The sequence below is a fragment of the Microtus oregoni genome, unplaced genomic scaffold (assembly GCF_018167655.1).
Source record: "Microtus oregoni isolate MIOR12 unplaced genomic scaffold, Mior012 000008F_ref0000371, whole genome shotgun sequence".
In the NCBI taxonomy this organism is placed as follows: domain Eukaryota; kingdom Metazoa; phylum Chordata; class Mammalia; order Rodentia; family Cricetidae; genus Microtus; species Microtus oregoni.
In genome coordinates this window covers 55,963,424-55,980,156 of record NW_024543067.1, presented here as the reverse complement: position 1 = coordinate 55,980,156, position 16,733 = coordinate 55,963,424, and the positions used below count along the sequence as shown (strand labels likewise).

At 49.9% G+C, this 16,733-nt stretch overlaps 1 protein-coding gene across 15 annotated transcripts in view; it reads left to right on the top strand.

The window, feature by feature from the left end:
* The window catches only part of Gramd1b (GRAM domain containing 1B), a 239,499-nt gene extending 223,234 nt beyond the window's left edge, over positions 1-16,265 (top strand). For 10 of the 15 annotated variants that reach the window (XM_041656943.1, XM_041656947.1, XM_041656948.1 and 7 more), the window contains 13 exons: positions 195-351; positions 1,456-1,645; positions 1,947-2,090; positions 3,061-3,179; positions 3,408-3,550; positions 4,743-4,846; positions 5,433-5,636; positions 6,440-6,530; positions 10,073-10,084; positions 10,413-10,520; positions 10,797-10,914; positions 11,514-11,647; positions 14,209-16,264. In XM_041656943.1, coding sequence (XP_041512877.1) covers positions 195-351; positions 1,456-1,645; positions 1,947-2,090; positions 3,061-3,179; positions 3,408-3,550; positions 4,743-4,846; positions 5,433-5,636; positions 6,440-6,530; positions 10,073-10,084; positions 10,413-10,520; positions 10,797-10,914; positions 11,514-11,603 — 1,480 coding nt within the window. In that variant the 3' untranslated portion in view covers positions 11,604-11,647; positions 14,209-16,264. Of the gene's footprint in view, positions 1-194; positions 352-1,455; positions 1,646-1,946; positions 2,091-3,060; positions 3,180-3,407; positions 3,551-4,742; positions 4,847-5,432; positions 5,637-6,439; positions 6,531-10,072; positions 10,085-10,412; positions 10,521-10,796; positions 10,915-11,513; positions 11,648-14,208 lie in introns of all 15 variants that reach the window. The other 5 variants (XM_041656946.1, XM_041656952.1, XR_005974729.1 and 2 more) reach the window with 4 other exon arrangements.
* Positions 16,266-16,733: the final 468 nt, after the last annotated feature.

Below are 16,733 nucleotides of genomic sequence, written 5' to 3'. Positions count from 1 at the left end.
AGGAGAGGTGGAATAAGAATAGAATGAGACTTTGGGAGAGCTTTCTGGTTACCGTGAAATCCCATGCAAAGAAAAGAAGCAGGAAAGCCCGTAGGTTCAGATTGACGGACAGGCCTACATTCTTAGACTGGCTGGTAGTCTCCTCCACGGAAACTAACCTGAGTTCACGGAGTGGGGTGGGGTGTCTTTTCCAGCTACTGTGAAGAGATCCCTGTAGAAGAGAATGAAGTGAATGACAGCTCATCCAAAAGCAGCATAGAGACCAAGCCTGATGCCAGCCCGCAGCTGCCCAAGAAGTCCATCACCAACAGCACGCTGACCTCTACGGGAAGCAGTGAAGCCCCTGTCTCGGTATGGGAGATAAACTCTGGGCAAATCCCTGCCCTGATTAGTGGCCATTGTCTCCTAGTTTAAACCCCACACGAGCTTCTAACCGGGAGCTGGGAAGTAGGAAGGGGTTCCACGTGGTCACCGTGACTAAGGGAACATCCTAGAATTTATTAGCTTTCAGTGCTAGGGTCTATGCCAAAGGCCGAGAGCTAGAATCTCTATACCTTGTTTATAGGATTAGGTTTGCATATGAGAAGTTGCAAAGTATTCCAGCTCTTCTCAGCGTATACCTCTTGGTGCACTACTCTAGGCGGCCTCTCTCTTTGGATACCTTTCTTAGGTCGTCCCCACACCCCTTCCTTGATCCAAAGTCAAAGTCACACGTGAATATAGAACAATGGGACACATATTGCTTATTTATCTGTCGTGAATGTTTGTTGAGTTCCTTTGCAGTTTAGTTTCCTACTATGCTGAGGTTTATGGAAGCTATATAAATGTCTGTGAGGGCCTTTCTCCACAGGAACACTGTTGCAGAGAAGCCAGAACTTTGCGGAAGGGTTAGGGCATATGTCAGCAAGAAGGGACTGGCTTCCTTGGGAAAGGGCTCTCAGGAAAGGGAACCTTTTATTCCACGTTTGGTGGCCAGGCTAACCAGCCTTAGAACAGAAACGCCATTGATGCCTAACCTTTGTTTCGTCTTTCTGAGATTAGATTTAGAATACAGCTGATTCCCTTCTGGTGCCAATGAGAGAATGCTGCCCCAGACTTTCCTGGGAGGCCTCCTGAGATCCTGAGGAGAAGGGTGGCGTTTACAGGCATGCTGGCATTGGCTACAAGCAGGCTGCCATTGTAGCAGCATGGTAGGAATATAGCTCCAGAAAGGGCCTAGGGTACGGAGTACCACTCGTAGACCAGTGTGCCATCTAAACGGCATGGCAAGGGCAGTGAGTTCCCTGTCCTGTGCTGCTCAGCACAGTCCCAGCACCTGACCCCAGCCTGCTCCTGCACAGCTGTGCTGTGATTGGGATGACTTCTAAAGGCTGGGTTGTTCGCTGGTCTCCTCTTGAAGAGTTGATTCACAGAGAGGGACCCTAGTGGGTGGATGATTCTTGGTCTCCATTGCAGTTTGATGGCTTGCCGCTGGAGGAAGAGGTAATGGAGGGTGATGGGTCCCTGGAGAAGGAGCTTGCCATCGACAACATCATAGGAGAGAAGATCGAGATCATTGCACCTGTGACCTCCCCTTCGCTGGACTTCAACGACAATGAGGATATCCCGACCGAGCTCAGTGATTCTTCAGACACCCATGATGAAGGTGAGCCTCTGAACACATGTCTAGGGCACCCTGTCGCCTCTCCATTGTGTAGCCTGAAAGGGACTGGCTTGGCCCTTGAGTCAGAATCTAGGTTCTGGATCTCAGAGCACACTCCAGACCAGGGACAGCTGGGGTCCCAGAGAAAGGAAGTGATTCAGGCAAAAGCAGTCGAGCCCATGAGCCCAGCCACCCTTCCCTTGGTGGTAGCACCCACGTTAGCCACAGAGATATCAATGCCGTTGGGATGGCACCACAGCTTCCTGTCCTCCTCGGTCGCTGCTTCATCCTCCCTTCTGTGCAGGAGAGGTGCAGGCCTTCTATGAGGACCTGAGTGGAAGACAGTATGTGAACGAGGTCTTCAACTTCAGCGTGGACAAACTCTACGACCTGCTCTTCACCACCTCACCCTTCCTCCGGGACTTCATGGAGCAGCGGCGCTTCTCTGGTCTGACCCGTGGACTGGCCCCTCCCTGACTGTCCATCCTTTTCTCCACTGTATATCCTCCTCCTCCTCTTCCTTCCTGCCTACCTCTTCCCATATATCATTCTTTCCCCAATGTCACTCTCCTCTCTCTGGCCTTCCATGATGCCACAGCTCCTCTAGGGTGTTCTGGCCCGCTCTGTTACTGGTATTACAGGTTTTCATATGCCCACTGTCCACCAGACTCCAGAGATTTCCCAGGGAGCAGGCCCTGCCAGCTCTTTGTCCCCACAGGGCTCTGTGTCTACTCCAGGACATCTGTTCTGCTGTTTGGGAGGCACCCGCTGTACTCAGTGTGTTGCAATGGCTCATTCAGTCCTCAGCTGTGCCATGTGTGGGCCTTGGAGTTCCTGGCACTAGGGTGTTAGGAATCTGAACCCCAGGTTGTTATTTATCTGCCTGTAAAAAGGAGCCTAGAAGGGCTGAGAGAGGATTCATATCTCATACCCTGGGGGCTCTTTCTTTTCTTCTCACTCTCTCACTTAGTTTTTCCCACAGCACAGATGTAACATTGCCTAGCAGAGATGCCAATCATCCCTAACTCAACAAAAGCTCTAGGCAACAGGGTGCCCTCTGCAAGGAGAGGCACCTTCAGGCCATTGGGTGGTCACACTCCCTGGGGATCTGATGCCCTTGCCACAGTAACTCCAATGTGGCCTGCACCCCCGCAGGTGGCCCCAAGACCTCCTGCCCCAGCTTGGAACAATCAGCATTCTGGAGCTGTCTGTAGAATTTCGGCAGTGCCACAATGGGCCTCTTTCTGCTCCAACTCCACCTCCTCTTCACCACCTCCCCCAGCTTTCAAACTCCTATTGGCTTCCGGGGAGGGGGTGACTGTGAGCATGGGGCAAGGAGTTCATTGGTGGGGAGATTCGGATGAGCGGAGTTGTGCTGTCCCCATCCCCCTCATCCCAGGGCTCTTCTCTCCGCTCAGATATCATCTTCCATCCGTGGAAAAAGGAGGAGAATGGAAACCAGAGCCGCGTGATCCTCTACACGATCACCCTCACTAACCCCCTGGCTCCCAAAACCGCCACTGTCAGGGAGACACAGGTGAGCAGGGGGAGGAAAGAACTCAGTGAGAGAGTGTCTGAAAGGACTGTCACACCCTGAAGGATGAAAGCTGGACTGGGGAGATGCCTCTGGAGGTGGGCTTGGTTTAGTCCAGAGGCAGCAGCGTCCCACGAGCTCAGATGCTGCCAAGTCAAAGTGATGTCCAGGGGCAGGGGCGTTGGGAAAGGTGCTATTCCTGTTTGGTCAATGGTGCTTCCCTCCCCACAGACCATGTACAAAGGGAGTCAGGAGAGTGAATGCTACGTGATAGACGCTGAAGTCCTCACCCATGATGTGCCATACCACGATTACTTCTACACCATCAACCGCTACACCCTCACCCGCGTGGCCCGGAACAAGAGTCGACTCAGGTGTGCCATGTGAAGGCTTGGGTGGGTAGAGGTGGGGGAAGGCATCCAAGCTGGGCAGTGCCCATTTGCTCTCTGGGGAGAAGGGGAGCTAGAGTACTCACACTTCTGTGTCCTCCCTGGATCCTTCTGAGACTCAGCGCCTTCCCATCCTGACTTTACTCTTCTCTGCCCTGTATCCCTTGGAGCACTCTGCATCTTCTTTGGAAGATCTTCCCCATGCCTACTGTTCATGATGCATGGCTCCTGTGGGCCTTTTAGGATAACTCAAGGAAATGAGTTAACCTCATTTATCAGAAGAGTAACTTTGTCAAGAATCATGCCCCCGATTCATACTGAAGCTTGCTTCTAGCAATAGGACCCTGTGCCCTATGTGATAGGATTGCCTATTGTTTCCCCTGCTGGCCAATGAGCTTCTAGAAACCTAACCTAATCCTGACTTCACAAAGCCAGTCGGCCTATGCCTCTCACAGTCAGATGAGGTTAGCTCTGGCTACGGTGATTCCCACTCAGAGGAGAAATAGAGGCCGTGACACTGGAAGAAGCATGCAGTCTCATCGTAAAGTCGGCACTCACACCCATCTCAAAGTCATTGTGGTCAATGGCAGCTAGACATTCGCAAGAGGAGCTAGCCTGTTCTCTATGCGGAGAGCCAGTGGTGGGTGGGAGCATAAGAAGACTCCGATCATGGCCATGTTCTCGTTAGACCTGGGGAAACGTAGCACCCCTGGTGAAGCAGAAAACCTGGACAAATGGCTTTGGTGTGTGGAGGGGATTTTGCTGGGGAAGATCTATTGACAGATGCTCATACACCTAAGGGAGAGGCAGCGAGCAAGGCTTTCCACGTGGGAGGGTAGAGTGCGATGCTCCTGCAAGAGCGATGGCAGTGGTATGGGCAGTAGCTGGGGGAGAGAAGACTCAGAAACAGGGCTTGCGTGTAGAGTAGAGGCACTCAAAGTTGTAGATGATGAGAGGCACTAGAATTGATCCTTGGGTTTAAAATGGTTTTGACTCTTATTTCTACACTGGGAGGCTGCGGAGCATGTCCCGCCACCCCCATTCCCTACGTACACATGTACTGCAAGGCAGCAGCAGTGGTATAGTCACATGCTGCTAACCTGTGATGGCCTGTGCTTTGGAGCCTGTTTTCTCAATACAACTGACTGATCCTTGTTTCTAATGGCCTGCTCCTCAGGGTTTCCACAGAGCTCCGCTATCGAAAACAGCCCTGGGGCTTTGTCAAAACTTTCATTGAGAAGAACTTCTGGAGCGGATTGGAGGACTACTTCCGCCATCTAGGTGGGTACCACAGTCCTCACATCATCTAGCCTGAACCTTCCCTTGCTGGCCTGGGCAGCTGCTCGCTGCCATTTGGGGGAATGGAAAGCCTGGAAACTTAGGAGGTCTCTGAGACCATAAATTGGTTTCACAGGGCCCCTACTTCTGTTCCTGAAATGAGCATCAAGTTTGGTATGTTTGGCGACGTGTATCCTCTAGGAGACTGCATCTGTAGCTTTGAGATCGTTCAGGAGGGGCTGTGATTTTTGCCCACCCTCGAATGAACCTCAGATGTAGTGACACTGGCATTGAGTCATCTGATTAGAAGAAAGATCTGAGGGCATCTTTTTAGGAAATGTGTGATAAGTCATAAATTACATACTTGGAGATGTGAAAGTTGCGAACGTGGTCCTCTAAGCAGGATTAGGCCTGAAAATCTTTGGCATGGGCATCTTTGAGGGTAAGCCTCCCTCTGGGCCAGCTTCCCAGGGTACGGTCACAAAAATAGGGTACAGGGTACAGATACAATAGTACAGAGCTGCGTCTGGTGGACATTATGTTGGGTTGAAGCTATAGGTGTCTGACGTGGCTCTTTTGTGTCTGACAGAGTCTGAGCTAACCAAAACAGAGAGTACCTACCTGGCTGAGATGCACAGACAGTCACCCAAGGAGAAGGCCAATAAGTCTTCAGCGGTACGGAGGAGGAAGCGCCCCCATGCCCACCTGCGGGTACCTCACCTGGAAGAGGTGATGAGCCCTGTCACCACACCCACTGATGAAGATGTGGGCCACAGGATCAAGCACGTGGCAGGTATGGTTGTTCCAGGTGGGAATAATTGTGTAGCTTGGCACTGTGGGATGGAGCTGCATGCCTCTGTTGTGACACATATATGCACACCCGGTTTGCACCATGAGTAGAGTTTGTCACCTGTCCCTCATAGTCCCACTGAGTGACTTCCTGCCTGTCCGGACTGTAGACTCTTCCTCTTTTTCTTCTTCCCATCCCGTCTTTCAATTCTCGTGTATATTCTCTGTCGTGGAAACCTGGGCCTCTCCAAGGGACCTGGAGACTCTGAGTTCAGTGTTTCACAGACTGTGCTTTGCACACACTTGTGAGTTTATCAGAGCTGTGAGGACTGGAGAAGACACCATTTCCCATGCGTTCCTTAGTCCAGCCTCAACTAGAGCACACCATTGTTATGTGCTTTAGATATACCGTTTGTGATTCATGTCCCATTTAAGTAGACCGATTGAGAAAAGTTACATGTCTCACCCTGACATCATGCAGCTGGTTATAAGCTGGGAGCCCACTGCCGCTAGCCTGTCTTCATCAGCCAATCATGTCTCTGTATTCTAGTTCCATAGCTATGTTTTCACGCTTGCTCAGTGATTATCTGCCCTAAGTCTTGACTTTGCGGACTTCACACACACACACACACACACACACACACACACACACACACACACACACCGTGTTGTAGGGCTCAAGATGTGAGCTCAAGGTCACTGAAGGCATGTTGCACAGTTCCCTGATGATCTTGCTTGACCAGCACCCTGTCAGCAGTGCGTGGACTTGTGGATTGTGAAAATGACGGCCTGTTTATTCTCCCCCAGGTTCCACGCAGACGCGGCATATCCCCGAGGACACTCCCAATGGTTTTCACCTACAAAGTGTGTCCAAGCTGCTGCTGGTTATCAGCTGTGTGTAAGAGACTCCAGGTTCTTCTCCCTCCCTGGCTGCCACGTTTTCCTTCTCCGGCCTGGTGCAGGAGAATCATCCTCATCTCTCAAGCATTTGCTTCCCCTGACTTTTACCCCTCTCTTCTTTGTTCCTTGGTCTTCCAGTCCTCACTGGATCAGTTGCTTGGTCATTTGTCCTTTTCTGTTCCTTTGCATTTTCTCAGCACTTTTGCGTGTTAGCCTTCTAGGAGGAAAAAGGTGTATGCTCTGTCTGTGCCAAGTGGGCGAGTGAAGCAGAATGCTCAGAATCCCTCCTCAAGATAAATGCTGACTGACATAGGGATGCTTCAGGGCATCTTAAGAGTCCATTAATTTATAAGAGGTTCTCTTGAGTGTCTGCTCTGTGCCCAGCATGAGAGCCATACCCAGAGACCTCACTGGCAGGGTAGCCAGACAAAATCAATGGTCCCAGTCCAGGGAGACCAGATGCTTGTTTCAGTGTAGATGACTTATAATTAGCATGGCATTATTAAACCACAGGTTCGATACCTTGGACAGTTAAGTTGATCTAGAGAGATGAGAAGCCAAAAGAAATGAAGACATAAGCTAGGAGACCACAACTGTCCGGTGTGGGAGTCCTTGTCGTCAGTGCTCAGGACATGCTTAATTTGAATGAAAGGAACTTGGAGCGGCTAAGGACAGGTTTTCTGCTTGGCTCAGCCTGCAGCTTGCATCCCATTGCTGTGAACCGGGGATGCGCCATGGGAGTGTGGATGGCACAGGCGGATGGGAGGCATGGCAAATACGCACGTTCGTGCTCTACCTTCTGTATGTTAGGCACCAGACCTCCTTTGGGTCAGAGACCCTTGCTCCTGTGGCCCTTCTGTACCTGTCCCTGAAGCAGCCTCAGAGAGATGTGAGGGGCATCTTTACTCTTGGGACACACTGGGGGGAGAGATGTGAGGGGATGTCCTTACTCTCAGGACACTCTGGGGGAGACTCACAAACAGCACAGTCAGACCAGCACTGTCGCAATATGGTGAACAGGTTGACAAAAGGCTGAAGGAAGTGTGGGTGCTTAGAGTGATCTGCATCAGAGGGGCCACCAACCTGAAAGGGCTGAGTGGGTATGACAGGTCACAGATGGGCTTAGCAAGGAAGATCAGCTGCCTACAGTGACTACAGGTGCTCGTGCGAACAGAAACTTGGAGTTTAATTGAAAGTCGTCAGAAAAGACACGCCTCTACATGAGATAGAAAAAAAGAGCTGAACCCTGTCTCCTCCTACTTTATATTCCTCTCTTTGCCCAGTCATATCACTTCCTGTCTGTCTGTACAGACCTCTAGACCTCTATGGTTAACTAACTTGTGGCTAGCTCTGCCCTCTGATCTTCAGGCAAGCTTTATTTGTTAGAGCACAAACAAGATATCAGCACCCACACCAAAGTCCAAAAATGTCTGAGTTGCCATCAGTTATCTGGTTGAGGAGGCCAGACCTTTGCTGATGTGGGCTTGGCCCTGAGAAGGCAAAGTAAAGCTATGGATATAAATGAGACCATCCATGTGCAGAGTATGACAATGGGGCCAGGGATAACAGGGTACTGTGACTCCTTACAGGGGAAAGGCCTGGAGAACATAAGAAAAGTTCTTGCTAGTCCTGAAGACATAGCATGAAATTGGATGTCGGGCCAGGCGGTGGTGGCGCACGCCTTTAATCCCAGCACTCGGGAGGCAGAGGCAGGCAGATCTCTGTGAGTTCGAGACCAGCCTGGTCTATAAGAGCTAGTTCCGGGACAGGCTCCAAAGCTGTAGAGAAACCCTGTCTTGAAAAACAAAACAAAAAAAAAAACAAAAAAAAAAAAAAAAAGAAAGAAAGAAAAAGAAATTGGATGTCAGTTCTTCAGATTATAGTTTAAGAAACAGTGTTATGCCAAGCAGTGGTGGTGCATGCCTTTAATCCCAGCATTTGGGAGGCAGAGGCAGGCAGATCTCTGTGAGTTTGAGGCCAGCCTGGTCTACAAGAGCTAGTTCCAGGACAGGTCCCAAAACTACAGAGAAAAAGAAACCATGATATATGGCTACAGTAGGGATGGAGACACTATAAAACTCACCCTTCAAACACCGGTGTCATGTGACTCACGTCACTGTTAAAACCATGGAGGTGCTGGATACTGGTGAGAAAGAGACTATACCCTCGCTTAGTTCTATGTTTATGCTCCTCTACACCTCAGTTTTACTTAGAGGAGGCCCTCTCGAGTGGGCCAACCCCACAGGCATCAGCTAACTCTGAGCCTTTGTAAGTTTAGGTTAGTCGGGCCTTCTGACTCAACGCCACGCACTCCAGGCTGGGCTTCTAATAGCCTGCATTTAGAACACACTGACACAGCGCAGCTTACCCGTGTCTAGCAGGCACTTGCCACCACCCACCCTCCGTGTGGTGACTCAACTTCCCACCTCTTTGTCTCTGTTTGGCACACTTGGGAGTCTTCCCTCAGACAGCACATGGCCTTTACTTAAACCGTCCAGGATCATATACACACACCCAAGTGTGCGGAGGTGTGTGGCACTTGCTGAGGGGGTGGGCACTTAGGTGATTCAGCATGTGCTGCTGACACAGTTAGATGACAGTCTTGACACTCAACTGGATGTTCTCACAGAGAGCTTAGGCTAGCCCTAGGGAACTGTAGCTGACGGAAGAGGGACACTTCTCTCCGGTGGGGCTGGAGAAACAAATCAGACGTCGGGCAGTACTTTTACACACTGGCTTTGTGTTCTGATAGAGGCACAGTCTAAGTTATGTTTGATTTCTTTCCTTTGTTGGCCCCTTTTCCACTTATGATTTGCCTTTGCAATTTGGCCATCTTCTCTCCTTCCTGTGTGTTCCCATCCTTTCCAAATCCTTTCACGTTAAGAACCAGCTGTTAGGGTGGGCCTCCTGCTAAAGCTTCTGTTCCTTTCCATCCGTAGAACAACCCCAGCAGGTTAGGTATGACGTCCCTCGTGAGAAAACAGTTTCAGGATAGATGAGAAACGTATGGAAGGTCAAACCGATTTGTAAGTAACACACTCAGATTCACCCCAGTTCTGCCTGTTTCCAGGTCTTCTCCACATCCCTGACTTTTTCTCTATCCCGTGAGCTTCTGTCACAGAATGGCCTAGTCAGCCACTGAGGTGGAGTGGAGGGAATTTCCCCAGCCTCCTCGCTGGCATCCTTGTCATCCTTGGTCTGATTTGCTTTTGGTCTCCCGCCAGATAGTTGGTATAGGTACAGGGAGAAGACACTGTAGCCGCAGGGAGGTACCACTACCCATAAGTGCCACCCTTTGGGTATGGCATGACTTTGGGTTGATAGAAAATCTCTTGATTTAGCACCCATGGGAAACTGAGAGTCTGCAGCTGCTTTCTCTCCATCCTTCCTTGTCTGGCCGCCTTGTCCGTTGTGTCTTTGCTTCTTGTGTTATTTTTTTTCCCCTTGCTGTCTGGCTCCATTGAAGTGCATTTCCTCCTTCCCCACACTCCTGTTTCTAACCTCTACCTCCTCCTCATTTTTCTTCCTTGCACCCATTAGGATCTGTTTCAGGTACCAGCTCTACAATTGTTCCCTTTGCCTCATTGCTTTCCCCTCCACCTCTGTCTTTTTCCCTCAGGCACCCAGATTCAGGTCCTCCCCTTCAGTGCCTTCAATACCTTTGCTTATGCCCCTCTCCATGGCTCTCCCACTGTCTCTGACCCAGTAGACTTGGTTGCTTCTCTTTCTCTGACCTGTGCCCTTCCAGCTTCCTCACCCCTTTCTCTGGAATGCTTGGGTTGGCCCAGCAAGCAAACACATGGTCTCATGGGTAGGCGGGGAGATCGCTGGCCCACATCTTATCTCATTGCTCTTGCTTTCCCCTGTATCTCCTTCCCAGTCTGGTGCTGCTGGTCATCCTTAACATGATGCTCTTTTACAAGCTGTGGATGCTGGAATACACCACACAGACCCTCACTGCCTGGCAGGGTCTCAGGCTCCAAGAAAGGTAACATTGGCCTCACCTCTTTGTCCCCACCTCAACCCTACCCATTGTCTGGGACTGCTCCATTGCCTGTGCTCAAGGACACCCCTTTGAGATGAGCCGATAGGCCAGTTCTACAAATCCGTCCTTAGAGTTTCAGCTTAAGTTTCACAGCAGTGGGGCACTGACTGAGCAGAAGAGAGAGCACTCTGAGGTGGACTCTCTGTCCTTTGGGAGCAGAGACTAGCCCACTGAACATAGCTCCAGCTGTTGGGTACCACCCCTTCTTATACTCCACAGGCTACCCCAGTCACAGACAGAATGGGCCCAGCTGTTAGAATCCCAACAAAAGTATCATGATACCGAGCTCCAGAAGTGGAGGGAGATCATCAAATCCTCAGTGATGCTCCTGGACCAGGTGAGATGCTCACAGTCCCTCATCTTTAGGAGACCGGGCTCCTTTCCCTCTGTACTGAGAAATGTCACCATGTTCCCTCACCACCATTCTGATGTCCTCTTCCTCTTATGCTGGTCTGTTTCTTGATTTGCTTTTAAAGCTATTCCTCAATGAAGTACTAGAAACACAAGCATCAATAATAAAATAAGAGATAGATTAATAGCCAGAGGGATGTAGGACAGATTATATATATATATATATATATATATATATATATATATAATATATGTATATATGTATAATATATATGTATATATATCTGGCCAGGAGAAAAATAAGCATCTTGAGGATCCAAGTTGCAGGTCAAGAGAGTGGTAGTTTAAGGTGACTCCTTACAGTGACTGGATACTTGTCACCAATAACCAAACCCAAGGAATTTCCAGTGCTGGGGACCAGATGACCCCTTTCTGCCTTAGGCTGAGGCTCCTGAGAGCCACCTGTGTTTGGACTTGGTTTTCCTTGGTTCTGTGACATGGGCAGGGATGGGCCACAGGTGGGTGTTGCAGGTGGGTGTTGTAGCTGCCCCTTTGTGGACACTCACTGAGAGCACTGTCTTACAGATGAAGGACTCACTCATCAACCTTCAGAATGGCATCAGGTCCCGAGACTACACATCTGAAAGCGACGAGAAGAGGAACCGCTATCATTGACAAGGCAGGACCAGGGGTGACTGCAAGAGGCCTGTGCAATACATGTACATAGACCCTATAAATATATATATATAAATATATATATACAGAATATAAATATATATTATATACAGATTTTAAAAAATGAGATAATGCCTATGTACCAGGGAGAAGGAGCGGGAACTCCCGCCCCCTGTGCCGGCCAGAGCAGCGTTTTCCCTCCACCATGGAGGGACCGAGGAGGGCAGGGACCACCTCTCAGCACCAACCTCCCCTGACCCTCCTCCCCTGACCCTCCTCTTCCCATCTTCTGTTCCTCACCCCTTCCCTTGCTGGCCATTCTTGGCCCTTAGAAGGGAAATGTGGCTGAGCCAAAGTTAATGCCTGTGAAGACCCTTGGGTCTTCAAAGACGTTCCAAGAGGGCATTGCTTACGGTGCTTCATTCCCTAACCCTCTTTTGATTTGTCTCTAGAGTAAAAGAGAACCTGTTCTTCCCCCCACCCAGTGCTTCCCCAGGCCTTCTCTTGGGAACAGGAAGAATGGAGAGGGCAGGAGCCCCTTCCAAAGTCCCCCAGGAGACCATTGGTTAGAACCACTCTGAAAGCCAGGTGGCGAGGACTGTGAAGAGGCTGCATTCGTGGGCCTGGGCTGTGGGGCTGCAGGCTCCTCAGCTCTGGCATCTGAAGGGAATTCTCCTCAGCCACCCCCACACCTTCTTCTGTCCTGAGTAGGTTGTGGAACCCACAAGGGCTGGGACTTTCTAACTCTCCCACTCCCTTTCTCTCTGCTCTTCTCCCAGGCTGGCTCTGGAGAAGTGTCACTTTTTAGTGCCTAAAGTCCTATTGTTTCTCTGTGCCCTAAGAGCACATTGTTTCTTAGCCAGGGTGGAGCCTTTTTGACCTTGTTTAAAAAAACAAAACAAAACAAAAAACAAAAACCTCTTTTAGTGGTTATATAAACCAGTCAGGTCTGTGGCTCTAATTCTTTCCCTTTGAGCTGTGAGTTTGATGTCCAGGGTAAGTCAGGGTGTCCTAGTCCCTCCAGGCTTTAGGAGACAGAGAACATTCTAGAAACATGGATTACAGGGCTTGCCCAGAATCTCATATGAGTAGTGAGCACAGTAGCCAAGCCACTGAGAGGGCTAACAGCATCCTTAACTCTTGGTAAAGAACCAGTGTCAGCAATAGAGGCAGTTGTGCGGGGAAAATGTGTGAGCCACCAGAGGGAGGATTTCGCACAGATGTGTATGTTTGGTTAGGGAGAGGCCACCTCAGTTCTGTTTCTCAGGTTTAGGAGTGGCAGCTCTGATGGGTATGTGTGTGCAAATCTCTTTATAATCTCTGGCCCCAATGAGCTATAAAGTCACCAAGAAATAAAAGGAAGATGCTACGTTAGGAACTTGAGCCAGTCAGGGCCAGGCCTTCTTAATGTTAGCCCATCAGGACTCAGGCTTTTACATGATCTCAAGGGGCCCTTCTGGGCAGATTCATCATCCTCCCTTAGAGTGTCTCCTGCTCTTCCATCAGATGACTCAAGGACCCCTGCCAGCCCCAGGCAGAGCTCATGTTGGTCCATAGTAGTAAATAAATACTTCCAGGTTCTCTGGCCACTTCTCAAGTCCAGAGGAAGACAGAACCACAGATTTCTCAGAGCATCAGTACAAAGGGAGCAAGACGGTGCTGGTTATCGACGCCAAAGAGAAAGTTACCTTCTCCTCTTAGCATTGTCAGAGCATTCCATCTGGGCAGTGAAGGAAAGAAAGGCATTGATATTGCAGTGTCCTGGAGAAACAGGCCTTGGTGTTTCTTGAAGGGCAGAATCAGAAAATAGGATGTAACCCTGGATCAACCTCTGATGACGGGAGAAGAAGGCTCAGCGCCTAGCTAGCATCACTAGCGCTCTTCCGGGAAAGCAGGGGTGAAGAAATGCATTCAGTGTTCCTTTAGAGTAGGGTTTTGAGGGCTTTGCTGGTGATGATCTAGACCCACGAGCCCTGAGACAAAGAATGGTCCCATTTGAAATGGCTAGGCAGTTTCCTCTTGGAATAGCCAGAAGCTAAAAGTATTCCCAGAAACTTTTTTAAAACAAAATTGGAAACTCCAAATTTATTGCGTTTGTCGTTATTTACTTATTCAGATGAATTCAAAGGTATTCACTGGGGGTGGTGAGGAGCCAAGTAAAGTAACAGAAGCCCTGACTACAGAGAGCTGCTTTTCTTTGGCCCCCAGGATCATTTAGAGGAGGAAAACCCCTGATTTGTCCTAGAGAGCCTTCTGTTTTCTGATGGACCCAGATGATATATGTGTGAGGAATAACCCCCAGGATACTAGCTTTCCTATGAGTTGCTTTTGTCTTAGCTTGGGCTTTTAAACCAGGAAGAAACCAACAACTCAGTTTGTTCCCAAACACAACCCCCTCCCTACCCTTAGTCAATACTTTGTGAGAGAGAAGGGAACTCACCCTTTAGCAACCAAAGCAAGTGCCCTGGATGATAGCCCAGCAAATAGCTAGCTGTCTGCAGGAGGTCATGGAAGCTGGCATGCCTTGGGTGCCTTCTTCCAGCTGGCAGGTTTTCTCTGTTTGTCCGTTGTAGATATGTATTGATCTTTCTGTATGGATTTGTAGGCAAGACAGTCAAGTGCTTTCGCTGGACCAAGAGTGGCAAGATCTGGGCTTCAGTCTTGACTGTGCTGTTGGAAAGTTGTGCGGCCTTGGTTAAGTCCCCATCACCGAGCTTCACGATCCACTTGTCACAGAAGAGGATCAGCAAATGACCTCTAATGTGGGGTCTAAGTTTGACCTTGACTCCGAGATTAGACCAGAGACTAGTGAGATGTGGAGTTCCCAATTCTGAAAGCTGTCCCGCCAGGGCAGGTGAGCTTCGCTCTTGACTAAGGAGGTCTAGGGGGTCCCAGTGGCAGGGATAGCCTTGCTCAGCGTTAACCCAGGAGAACGTTCCTTCCTCCTTTGGCCTAGGTTTAGTTTGGAATTGGTTTATGCTTAGAGGAGGATAATGGCAAGAAGTGTATCATTTTGGACCGAGTCCATCTTCCATCTCCAGGCACTGTGAATCCTCTCTACTGTTCATCCTCCTTCCTCACTGACGGAAGACACAATGGGAAGAAGCCATTCCCAGTTCTAGAACTTGTGTTTTGCTCGGCCAAAACCCTGATGTGGTTTGCATAAATTAGGAAACTTTTGCTAAAATCCTTGGCTTGCCTTTGGGCCCTGGCATCAAGGAGTGGGGAGCACCGGGGAACCTCAAGAAGAATTTGCCACAAGTGGGTTCTCTCCTTGTCCATAGCCCCTCACCTATGCTGGGACTGGCCTACTGTTATCATAGGCGCCATCTATAAGATGAGGTGTTGGGGACATGACTGGCTAGGGGAAGACTCTTTCTGGACAGTTGTGCTCCCAGAAGGGTCCTTTCTGGGCCATACCATCCCGCTTTCTTAGCTCTGCAGGGCAGCCAAAGCCAGCCCTTCTCTCTAGGGCCTAGGAGAAATAGCGCTCTTCTCTCTTCCTCCAGGTGGCAGGGCTGTGGTGGCCCTTCCTACACACCTGGACTCTGCCTGCCCTCTCCAGGACTCTCTCCCTCACCCCAACCCCACCCCTGTCTCTAAGCTATGGGGCAATCATTCCCATTTTCCCTTTGCTGTTCTCTACTCTCGTCCCTCCACCCTCGCCTCACTCCAGCAGGCTGGCCCTACGCCCTTCCATCTCCCAGTCTTCTTCCAGAAGATGCATTTGGGTCTCAGAGGAGTGTTTTCTGGAAGGCCATCTTTCCACATCCCTGCATTCCTGATGTGAATCAGGGATTTGCACTCGGTGTAGAGAGCCTCTTCTCCCACCTCTCTGCCCCACCTCGTTACCTCACTCCTGCTCCAGCCATTGTGATGGGCTCAGCCAGCCACCTGTTCTGATGTGCCGTGCAACAGCTCAGGGGTCTTGTGACTTGGAGGTCCTCAGCAGGCCTGGGAGCCCGGATTGGAGCCTTGGCTGCCGGTGAGATGCACTTACCTGCCAAGATTTGCTGATGCCAGACTATCTCCCCAGCATGTGAATGCTAAATGGACATTGTCATCTCTGCCCTTTGGTCCTCCTTGCTTCTCTCAATACAATAAGACACCTCAGAAGCAAAATGGCGGCCCTTGCTCCAGGCAGGACATCTGGCCGTCTGGGGAGTTGGCCCTGGGCTTCTGTGTTGTGTGCAAAGACTGCACAGTCACTTTTGCCAACAAGAATGTGTGGCACCCCACATTTCCTCACCTTGCACTCTAGGGCCAGACCACTCTCTGCATGGACCAGACCCCCAAACCCATGGTGCTTTTTTTCTCCCCTCACTCAACCTAGACCCTGAGGTGGGGAGAGATGGATATTCCCGACATGGGGTGGAATAGGGTGAGGTAGAGGGAGCAGCACCCAGCACCTGCACTGGACCACAAGTGGGAAAGAACATGGGTTGCTTGCAGTTGAGTTGTCTGGCTGTCTGTATTGGGATCGATAACTGTACTTTGCCTGGCGCTGTGCGCAAGGTCTGAAAACTTCCTGCTAGTCCTTAGAAACATACAAGGCTACCCAGCAAAATCTTAATGTAAAGTAGCTAGAGCCATGGAAGTCCAGTCTGAATTAAAGGAAAAAAGTATTGAATTACAAATAATAAATGGTTGTGTGTGTTTATTGCTTGGTCCATCGGGAGTCCTCATCCCCAGGGTTTATGATGTACCTAGATAGGCTCAACAGCAAGGCATGAAGTCATGTGTTGCCCACATACAAGCCTCCATCTTAGGAAAGGAAACAGCCTGAAATAATGGAATGGCTAGGTTTCTGAATTTTTGTTTTTTACTTAGTAAATGTTTGTTATTATTTTTGACACATTCATACAGGCTTACAAAGTGTATTGCCATCATATCCATCCCCATTGCCCTCTCTTATCTCCCTCCTACCCATTCTTGTTTCCCCTCCTACCTTCATGTATTTTTGTAAGTCACTGAGTTTAATTAGGTTGTTTAGATAAGCACAGGAAGGGGGGCTGCTTGCTGGAGCCAGAGCAACTTGTTAGGGGTTACACCACTGAGGAAAACACCCCTCTCTCCTCAGGAGACCCTCAGAGAGGGGTAGGACCTCATGAGCTCCTATCCCATCTACGC